This window comes from Corylus avellana, chromosome 1 (genome assembly GCF_965113065.1).
Source record: "Corylus avellana chromosome 1, dhCorAvel1.hap1.2, whole genome shotgun sequence".
NCBI classification, from domain to species: domain Eukaryota; kingdom Viridiplantae; phylum Streptophyta; class Magnoliopsida; order Fagales; family Betulaceae; genus Corylus; species Corylus avellana.
The window spans coordinates 2,292,814-2,303,908 of record NC_142490.1 but is presented as its reverse complement, the minus strand read 5'-3'; the positions used below and the strand labels follow the sequence as shown (position 1 = coordinate 2,303,908).

General features: G+C 35.9%; 2 protein-coding genes across 2 annotated transcripts; both read left to right on the top strand.

Annotated features, from left to right (window-relative positions):
- Nucleotides 1-361: 361 nt before the first annotated feature.
- On the top strand, nt 362-2,950 carry LOC132171669 (putative mannitol dehydrogenase). Its single transcript, XM_059583044.2, has 5 exons — nt 362-462; nt 556-672; nt 1,328-1,841; nt 1,995-2,148; nt 2,694-2,950. Exons 1-5 carry the CDS (start codon nt 362-364, stop codon nt 2,888-2,890), a joined length of 1,083 nt encoding a protein of 360 aa, XP_059439027.2. The 3' UTR covers nt 2,891-2,950.
- A 5,502-nt stretch (nt 2,951-8,452) lies between these two features.
- On the top strand, nt 8,453-9,930 carry LOC132171487 (dof zinc finger protein DOF5.7). The gene has a single exon (XM_059582809.2). The coding sequence runs from the start codon at nt 8,728-8,730 to the stop codon at nt 9,724-9,726; it is 999 nt and encodes a 332-aa protein (XP_059438792.2). The 5' UTR covers nt 8,453-8,727; the 3' UTR covers nt 9,727-9,930.
- The last annotated feature ends 1,165 nt before the right edge of the window (nt 9,931-11,095 follow it).

The following is an 11,095-nucleotide window of genomic DNA, read 5'->3' as shown; positions in this document are numbered from 1 at the left end:
ATAATTAACCTAAATTGTAAGGAGCCAGCCAATCAGACAACTAGGGTGGAGACGTACAACAAAAAAGAAAAGTCTAACATCATAGTCTAATTACGTATAAATAATTATCTCCTTAAACCTTCTTCTTGCTTCGACGGGTTTGAAAAATTCTCCATTTTTAATTTGTTCTTTGTTTAGATGGTCAAATGGTTAGAAAATTAAGTTGTTGAAGGTAATATTAAATATTCGTACCGGCCGGCGGGTCTCAGTCTCACATTTCTTGTTCCTCACTCCTTGTGTATGGTATAAATAAGAAGCATCGTTCATCATCTTTCCCACCACAAGCTTTCCTGGTTCATCACAAGTTTTTTCAAATTAAAGAATGTCAAAAGCATCAGCAGCAGAAGAGCAAACAGTGAACGTTTATGGATGGGCAGCAAAAGATTCATCAGGAATTCTCTCCCCCTTTCACTTCTCTAGGAGGTACTTGTTCATTTCTATCTTCTTCAATTTTCAAATAAAAGTTAATAAATTCAAAAGATTATATATATAATTGCTTTGCTTTTATATACATAGGGTTAACGGCGATAACGACATTACCATCAAGATACTGTACTGTGGGATTTGCCATACAGACCTTGTCTTCGTTAAAGATGGATCACTAATGCCGACCAACTATCCGTTTGTTCCCGGGTAATCTTAATTAATGTGTCTATATATAATATGAAACTGTTTGACATTCATGGTAACAACATTATGGAACCTAGCTAGCTAGCTCCTCTAAGTTTAATCTATGAAAAATGCCTCTTTCACAATTTTTCACACATGTCGCCACCTGATTGGAGGGTATTAAATGCTTACAACTTTTGCCTCTAGTCACAGGTTTACTTCTTAAGTAACTATAATTTTCATAGACATTAACATGAGTTAATAATTTATTTTCATCAATAAGATTTCAACATAGCGACAATTATTTGGTACTGAGAAATATTATGTATTTAATTACTCACATTTTATTGGGCTGATGTGGCAATACCTATGATCAATATTGTCTCTCCCAAAGTCCAAACTGCTACCAATTGTATCAATGTTCCATCTAAGGCCAGCTAAAAGACAAAAATGACCTTAAAAAAATTTCAATAAGATAAAAATGTCCTTATAAATTAAAAAAATAAATAAAAACAAAAACAAATTTAAAAATTTTAATTTAATTTTTTTTTTTTAAAAAAAAAAAGAATATTCTTATAATTTGGGTTTTTCTTTTTTTCGTTTTTTTTTTTTATATTTATTTTTTAAATTAAAAATTAAAAAAAATTTGGAAAAAATTAAAAAATCATTATTTTTGTAGGCACGAGATTGTGGGTGAAGTGACAAATGTTGGTTGCAATGTCACAAAGTTCAAAATCGGAGATAGAGCCGGCGTGGGAGCCATGGTGGGCTCATGCGGTTCATGCAACAATTGCAAGCAGGATTTAGAAAATTATTGCCCCAAAATGTTATGGACCTCCGTCGGAGAGTACTACGATGGCCTGAGAAACTTTGGTGGATTTTCTGATAAGCTAGTCGTAGACCACCATTTTGCGGTCCTTGTCCCAAATAATCTGCCATTAGCCGCTTCTGCCCCGCTACTTTGTGCCGGAATTTCAGTGTACAGCCCCATGATGCACTATGGACTCTCCAACGCCGGCCAGCATTTGGGTGTCGTAGGCCTCGGTGGCCTCGGCCATCTGGCTGTCAAGTTTGCCAAAGCTCTAGGAATGAAGGTCACCGTAATAAGCACCTCTCCAGGCAAGCAGAAGGAAGCAGTAGAACAACTTGGCGTTGATGATTTTTTGCTTAGCCATGACCAGGACAAATTGCAGGTAACCAAATGCAAATTGCCTTTATTTTGAATTAACAATATGTTTAAATATCAATTAAATAATTAAATTAACCATTTTCTTATTGGCAAAATAAGTGATAATTTTTTTTTTTTTATAACAAAGAATGTCTTCAATTTATTTGCTATCTATTAGGCTGCCATGGGCACAATGGACGGTATACTCGACACAGTTTCAGCACCTCACTCACTCCTGCCATTGATTGAATTGTTGAAGACGGACGGAAAATTGATCTTGGTTGGTGCTCCAATTAAGGCTCCTGAGCTACCACATATTCCTTTAATGTTGGGTAATTAATTAAGTTCTCTTTTTAATTTCTTTTTAGGAAAAATTTCACTTTAGATTCATGAGCACAGAAGATCTCATAAAGTTCAAAAACTTTTAATTTAAACTCCTTGACTTTCAATTGCAGTCAATTTAAACCTCTCTGTTAGTTTTTAAACGTTAAAAGTGATACAATAACCATTATACCTCTAACTTGTTTATAAAATTTCAAATTTATCCTTAATTTCAAATTAAAAATAAAAATTCACAAGGTGACCCACGGTTGGGCCCACCTCGTGACCCTTTTTTCAATTTTTTCAAAAAAAAATTAAAAGAAAATCGAAAGGTAATTTTATATTTTTAAGAGTTTTAACAGCAAAAATTGACGGAGTAGGTAAATTGCATCAAATTGAAAGTTTGAGGAGTGAAATTTAGAGTTTTAAAATTTATGGGAGGTTTCTCAAAACGTGTGGTTGTTCAGTAATTTTTTATGCAGTTTTTCCTCTTTTTTATTTCTAATTCTATTTCTAAGAATAAACATTAATTAATTGTACGTACATGATTTAAAAGGGAGGAAGATTGTTGGTGGTAGCGCAGTCGGGGGAATGAAAGAGACCCAAGAGATGATGGATTTTGCAGGAAAGCACAATGTAACGGCAGATGTGGAAGTCATTGCAATGGAACATATAAACACTGCTTTTGAACGACTTGCCAAGGGTGATGTTAAGTACCGTTTTGTCATTGACGTGGCCAACATGTTAATCTAGACCTCAAATAAATTTTAGGCTCCGTTTGTTTACGATCCACGGAAAACATGTTTGTTTTCGTTATATATGTTTGAAAATTCATTTTTAGCTTTCTAACAATAATGTATTGGGTTCATTTCACCAAACTTTGTAGACCGCCTTTTTTTTCTTTATGGTTGTAATGTGATATAAAGGTTAATTTTGAATTTTTCATGAGTACTTTTGTATTTTGATTTATTTGTTAATATTTTTACTCTTTTAGTTTTGAAAAATATTATCTTAAAAAGCATTGTCATACCAACTCAACGTAATTTTTTTTTTCGTCTCCACAAGTACTATTACATTTTCTGTGTTTGCTTAAATTAAAAATAAATAAATAAATAAAAGGTGGCATGTTACCGAGTAGCTAAAAGAATTTCCTTCACAAAAATGCTTCTTCCCTAATTTTATGAGACCCAAAAAAATAAAAAATAATAAACATAAATAATAGCATTTTTTTTTTTAAAAAAAAAAATGGTAAGAAATTTTTATCCAAAATATATTTATATATTACGAAATTAATCTTTGTGGACCAAGTAGAATTCTCCAAAGTGAAACCTTGGCATTCGTGTCAAAAACGTAAATGATAGTGACGAGAGAGCGACTTAACAAGGTATTAACATGCGAAATGACGAGAGCACCCTCGGGATAAGCTCCACTGTTCCAGTGGGGTTACAGAACAGAGAAGCAGAGAGCACGCCCAGCCGTACTCTCTGAGGTGGTTTTTATCGAGATCGGAGTTAGGGAGAGATGCGGTACGGTGCAGACAGTAGCAGAAGCAGAGGGAGGGAGAGCGCTTCAGCGAAACAAGAAGAAATCATCCGTTAGTTTTTTGTTATTTTGTAATTATTTTCACAATCAGTCCATCTGATGTTTCGGATCAGACGTGATAGCGATTGTTCATTCGACGACTTCTATCTGTTGCCAAAATAAATGCGGCGATAATGAGACAAATAATACATGAACGCCTCTTAAGGAAATACCCTTTTTAACTCTTTAACTTGTACGACAACAAAAAAAAACCCCTCCCTCTTGTCGTTGTTAAAATAAAAACAAAAAAACAGATTCATTTTTTTAAAAAAAATACCATATATGTGAAAGCCATAGGGATTGAGATTCTATGCCATAACTTTAACCAAAAGTACTTAATTTTTTTTCATTTGAGTTTGCATTTTGGGGTGGTCGAACCACCCTTAAAGGCCACGGAATGACTTCAGTCACTCTAAATCGACCATTGGGGGTGGTTCGGCCACCCCAAGACTAACAATGTAAATTTTTTTTTATTTTTTTTTTATTCGACTCTTAGAGCCACCCCAAACCGACCGGTCTAGATGGCTGGCCACCCTGGTGGTTAAAAGTGGGATGGTCGACCACCTCAATGGGGTGGCCTGGCCACCCCTATGCCTTTTATTATTTTTATTTTCAATTTTTGTTAAACTTTAAATAATAATTTTTTTTATTATAAGGACTGATGTTCAATTTGTGGCCCTTAAATTTCTTATAATAAATTTTGGCCATTAACTAGATACCTTCCAATCCAAAAGGGACTAAAAATGATCCTTTTCCATAGGGATGGAGATTATGTGCAATAACTTTAACCAAAATTACTTATTTTAACCATTCAAAAAAATAAGTTGTTTTAAATGAAATTATCTAAATTATGCTATTCTCAACCGGATATCTTTTAATAGTTGGAATATAATTTTTTTATTATTATTATTATTATTTAGTCATATTTCCAGGCCGGGACATGAATTTCCGCTATGTAGGCCTGGCAGAAGGTTGCACGTAGCTGCAGCCTACATTGTCGGCCCACTGCAGCCTCAATAGTACAAGGCAAGGCCTGCCGCACTATACAGCAGAGTGGAAGTAGTATTTTAGCAATGCTATACATGAGTAATTTTAGAAAGAAAGTTTATGTAATTTTTATCATTAGATTAATATTTAATAATTATATATTTTAAATTCAATAGTAATGTTAAAATATATTACGGACCTCAGCGGGCGAACTACATGGGAGCTTGGGGGTTTCAGCCCCCATGTTTTTCTAAAAATTTTAAAAAATACTCTTATAATTTTTTTAAATTAGAAATTTACCCTCCAAATTTTTTAATATTTTATTTTTGACCTCCCAAACTCAAAATACTAGTTCCGCCCCTGATGGATCTACTTTGATGGTTCAAACCATGATATAAATGCTACTTATTTGTATAATAGAAATGCTATATATGCACAACACTTTTTTTTAATCTTATTATGCTGATGGGGCAAGTTATATAACTATTAAACAATTAATGTATGCCGGGTAGAGTTTTAGGTATGGATTAAATTCTACATAGATTAATGGGAGAATCAAGGGCACCCTAAGGACCTTAATTAACATATAAGTCTCAAAACTAGGAAAATTGATGTCCCAAAATTGAAAATTCCTATGACATTTGAGAAGATTCTTGAAATTTTTGACTAATTGGCATCATTATTACCATTATATAATAATAATAATAATAATAATAAGCAAAAATGAAAAATGAAGTGGTTAGGTTGAGATGGAGAGGCCCGTGAGATGTAACGTTTGGTAAGTGGAAGAAACAATATTATTGGTGTTATGTATGTATGGGCTTCGTTTTTGGTTTGCTCTCACGGGAATCCGGCCAACCTCTCACGTGTTCCTCTCTCTCTCTCTCTCTCTCAAGTTCTGGACATAGCTGTTGAGCGCAGAACTAGTAATTTTACGGCGCTCCACGTTTCCCCCACCACCACACAATGGGTTCCTTAAACGTTTTTGGTCGGTAGTGCCTTGTCTGGGTGGGAGTTCTTATGTTGGCCACATTTTCATGGCTATCTCTTTCAAAATGTTGTCTTTACAAAAAAAAAAAAAAAAAAAATTCATAATAATTGATGGACAACGTAAGTACGTCGCAGAAATGTCAAAATTAATGATACTACGACGCCGCTTTTGCTTCGAGTACTGGCATTGTTTGAATCAACCCGTACGTGCTTCTCATGCTCTAATTAAGACTAGATAATAATTTACGGGTTCAAGACTTTACTTAAATCATATTTAATTAATGCTTTAAGTATATATACATTTAAAAATTAAAATAAATAAATAAATAAATAGACCTTTTATTTTTTTAACAATTTTCTCAAGTAGCGTAAAACTAGCAATATTTCAGGTGCCATGATCGAAGAATTCTTTCTACAAGTTTCAAGAGTATAAAAAAGATTATTTACAATATTGCTGAAATGTCCAAAAAGTAAGAACTTTACATAATGGATCAAGTATATATATATATATATATAAGAGCTTTATGGCTTCAATTCGTAATAGGTGGTACTGCGCGCAGGAAAGTAGATATTTCTCCAGTAGTCTTGCCACATTCAATAGCAGAAAAAATGGGCTCAAACAAAATCTCGTTTCCTGTCTCTCACACAGTAAAACTAGATTTGCCATGGTTCCCATAAAGTAAATGTTTTTTTTAATGAGCCAACCTACAAGAAGACAAACAAACACTGGATCGATGATCGGGACCGTTAAAACATGTTAAGTTCAACTGATGGGAAAGAGTATATATCTTCATCACAGATGTACTTTCCTTCTGCATGCATGCCTGACTCATGTTAACGGTGTAGATCGAGGATTAAAACGTTGGGGGGAGCCCCCGGCAAGTCATTAAGGCTCATTAATGGAGTAAAGCTTTCTTCCCCGTACTGCTTATATAAATTTGGCTACTCAGAACGCATAATCTGAGCTACAATATTATCAGTAGTCGACCACCTTCTTTTTGTTGCTGCACTGCCCAAATCAGCGGCGTGTTTGGCTATGAATTACTGTGTCTCTGTGCTTAATTAATTATGTGTGGTTTATGAGAAGAGTTAATGAGATGGGAAAGGGAGTTTCACACTTTCACGCGTGTTTGTTTGTGTATGGGGTGTGTAAAGTAGAGTGGGGTTAACTTTGGTTCAAAAGGGACATTACATATGAAGGAATAGACAAAGGTGCAGTGAGTGGCAGAGCCCCACTGCTGCTTGCGGTGCTGCTGCTGCTGCAGCTCACTGACTCTCTGCTTAACCCTACTACTACTCCCCTACTCCCTCCTACTATGCCCCTCCCCTCTATATCCAACCCCTCTTCATGCATGTTTATGCCTCCACATTCATGCATCATGCTTCATTCTATATATCCCTATATATGTACTAGCTAGATTTATTTTCTGGCTAAGCAGGTTATATATATATATATATACCCTCTTTTTTCTTCGAGTAATTGGGCAAAAAAGAAAAAGAAGAAAAGAATAAGCTAGATGAGTTCCATGAGATTAACGGTTAGAGAATATAATTAAATGACTAAATTTACTTTTTTTTATAAGTTTAAGTTTTTGAGATAAATTGTAATTTAACTTAATATTAGAATTAGGTTCTAAATTTGAACATTGACTCCGTCATTTACCTTTAATTTTAATTAAATATTTTACGTATTGGGCATCACCTATTAAAAAAGAGTTTGAATCGCATGTGAAGTGGAGTGTTAGAGTATAATTAAATAATTAAATTCACTTCTTATAATCTTAAATTTTTAAGAAAATGGTAATTTAACATTAATAGATACATAATTGTTTACTAGTTGCAATTTGTTTAGTTGTTATGGTCTAGAATGAGAATGGGGTGATGATGTTTTAATTAACCCGAATTTCGAAGCATAATATATATCCAATATCACTATTACACCTAACAAATTAATTTATATTAATTACTCACAATTATAGCTGTTATCTAATGAAGAATTTAGTATTCACAATACAATCTCCATGGATCTTCCACCAATGGAAAATGTTCAAGGTGTTATAACTTTTTTACTAACTAATTAGATTCGCAAATCAGATTTTTTTTTTTAAACCATTTCACCAATTATAAATTAACATATCAGATCGTAAGAAAAGTTCACTATAACTCTTAATGTACTTTATTTCCTTATAATAAATTGATGTGAAGGTCCTAATTGGTGAAATGATTAACAAGTAACTAACTAATTACACCATGTGAAAAGTAATAGTAAAAGATATAATATTCCTAGCCACGTGTCTAATGAGTTATGAACATGTATCACATTGGCTTAGCACTTCACAAATTCAAAAGCATTTCGTGTAAGAGAGTTGGACCAGATGCAATCATGACCCAACTCACTTCAAGAGCCATCCACCTTCACAAATTTAACACTCACAATATATACACAATTAAAGGAACAATTTGTTTATATATATCCTAATCCATTTTTCCTGATTTCAGTACATGGCATATATGATAGTTTATTTTGATTGATCAACGACCAACATTTCTCATGATCGACCATGAAGAACTATTTTTTATCCAATCGTTTTGTCGTCGTAGTTGTGGATCTCTCATTCTGCCACTTCAGTTTCAGATCATATTGCTTCCCTGTCTCTATTCTTTCTCTCTCCTATCTCTCCTCTTGTATATATATAGACCGACTCCTTTTCTAACTGAGATCTGCTCTCTCTCTCTCTCTCTCATGTAGTAGGCTAGCTAGTAGCAACCTTTTACTTTATTTATTCTACCAGAAATATATATTTATAAATATTATTTTCCAAACATCCCAATCTATGTCTTTGATGAAGATCACAAGCACCCATCCATCAGCATCCCTCCCTCCGTTTCTCACCCCCAAGCATGAAACCATTGAATTGAGTATCTTTGCCTCTGCAAAAGGAAACTGAGCAAACCCCACAACATCCACATCTAATTTCTCCCCCACATCCCTCTCTCTCCCTCTCTCTCTCTCTCTCTCTCTCTCTCTTGCAATGATGTCACCGGATAACAACATTCCGGCGAAGTCGGTTGTCAGAGACGACAGCCAAGGCTCCGGCAGCCGCAAAACTGCGACGGCGAGGCCACCAGAGCAAGGCCTAAAGTGCCCACGATGCGACTCACCCAACACCAAATTCTGCTACTACAACAACTACAGCCTGACGCAGCCAAGGCATTTCTGCAAGACTTGTAGAAGGTACTGGACGAAAGGCGGGGCTTTGCGCAACGTTCCCATAGGCGGCGGTTGCCGGAAAAACAAGAAGGTCAAGTCATCTTCGAGGCTCTCCGGCGCCGACTCCAAAGACTCAGCCTCATCTTCCGAGATGGGTGGATTGAAGTTCTTCCATGGGCTTTCCCCAGCCATGGATTTTCAGCTTGGTGGGTTATCATTCCCTAGACTTCATCCTCCAACAACTCCTATTAATTACAACCACTTTTCTTCATTTGGAGACGTTTCGGGTACTAGTCCTTCCTGTTTTACCCTCGATCCATCGGGAAACTCTAATTCTCTGATGGGTTTTAATTATCCGCTTTCTTCGGCAACCGCCGGCGGTAGTTTCAGTCCTGCAGTTCAGAACACGAGCTCCATGAACGTTCACAGCAATATAGCTTCTTCCATCGAGTCTCTGAGTACTATAAACCAGGACTTGCACTGGAAGCTTCAGCAGCAGCGGCTCGCCATGCTAATTGGTGGCGGAGAGAGTCACAAAGAAAACATTAATGCTCTTGAAAAACCGCAACCCATTGTATTCCAGAACCTGGAGATTTCAAAACCGGAGGCTTGCAGCGTCGGTAATTCAAGGAGGGAAGGTACAGGTGGCGATCAGATAGCGACGGAGTGGTTCTTTGGGAACTCTTATGGGCCGGTGACCGCTACTCCGACCAACAGTGGCGGCAACGGCAACGGCAACGGCGGCGGCCACGATAACGGCAGCAGCTGGAATGGAATTCAAACATGGGGTGACTTGCAACAATATAGCGCTTTGCCCTAGATGATAGAGGATGTTGAAAATTAATAGGGAAAATGTGAAATTATCAAAAACTGATCATTTAGGTATATGTTTGTTTCTTGTTCTTTTCTCTTGAGTGCAGCAGATCAACATGTTGAAGTTGGGAAAAAGAGATAATAATCAAGCTTATATATATATATATTAGTTCTTATTTTGGTTGCTAATTAATGTCGATGCTCCATTTGTTTTTGCATGTAAATGCAGGACCAATATTGCCGATTATGGTAGCAAATAAATTAATACTAGTTTTGGATGATCAAGTGAAAGCAATGGGTGTTGGTGTTGGCCATATATATATATGTCGGTGGCTGAATATGTTCTTCAAGGGTTGATGATGATGCTCTTCTCTTCTCCACAAAATCTCTTTGGGATCTGTGGTGGACTTTGGAGTAGCTGTTATTATATGGCCCTTAATACCATATCTTTGATTTGTTTTTATGTTCAGTCTGAATCCAGTAACTCTCAGTCTGTGTGTCTGCCTCTCTATATCTTTATCAACCAACTGAGTCTCAGCCTGCTCAGCCACACAACAATTGATAGTTATCAATTTTTTATATAAAATTATTTATTAAAATTACTAATAATTAAGACAAGCAGATAATTAGTGCTAATAGCTGGGTAAGGCATTCGGTTCTCAGCCTCTTCCTAGGCCTAGCTGCAGTGTTTAGAGCCTCTCTCTCTCTCTCTCTCTCTCTCTCGCAGTCTAGGGTAATAATTAGGTCCATTATGATGTGATTTGGTGCTGTCTGAAAAAGTGGTGGTTTGAAAGTGTATTGAATGAAAGACTGTCAACATTTGAATGAATGAGAAATATGGCATCTAAAGCTTAGGGTTTCTTTTTTTTTTTTTTTTTGTATGGCAAAAAAATGTGTTCCGTTTTAGCTTTTTAGTGTGTTGGAGAGTGAGCCCACCCCCCATCCGTGCTAATTGCTACTGAGCAAGAGCATCATCTCATTGTGATTCCTTTGCAGCCTTTGTCATCTTTATTCTTTGCTTTCACTATTTCTGTGAAAAACAACAGGCCCCACAATCTTGAAAAGGATTAGCATTAAGCTGCTTCTGTATCTCATTAAAAAAAGCTTGTCCATCCAATTGTTTCAATTATTAAACACCATATCATATTGCTTTGGCCTATATGTAGAACAATGCAAATGAACTTTCATATGAATGATTAAGCTTTTTTGTCCTCCACTAATTGGATTTCTTCTTCTCCTTCTTCTTAGAATAGTTACCATTGTCATGTGTATATATATATATAGCTCGCTTTCTGCTTCCTCCGATCCCCTTATAACTTTACCACATTTCTTCTCCTTGTCCTCAAAATGCTCTCTCCCCCCCCCCCCCCCCCCCC

Excerpts from the sequence above, each read along its gene's own strand:
- LOC132171487 (XM_059582809.2), top strand. The coding sequence starts at position 8,728 with ATGATGTCACCGGATAACAACATTCCGGCGAAGTCGGTTGTCAGAGAC.
- LOC132171669 (XM_059583044.2), top strand. The coding sequence starts at position 362 with ATGTCAAAAGCATCAGCAGCAGAAGAGCAAACAGTGAACGTTTATGGA. Across the intron at positions 673-1,327 it reads AACTATCCGTTTGTTCCCGG|GCACGAGATTGTGGGTGAAG; the intron begins GTAATCTTAATT and ends TTATTTTTGTAG. Across the intron at positions 1,842-1,994 it reads ATGACCAGGACAAATTGCAG|GCTGCCATGGGCACAATGGA; the intron begins GTAACCAAATGC and ends GCTATCTATTAG.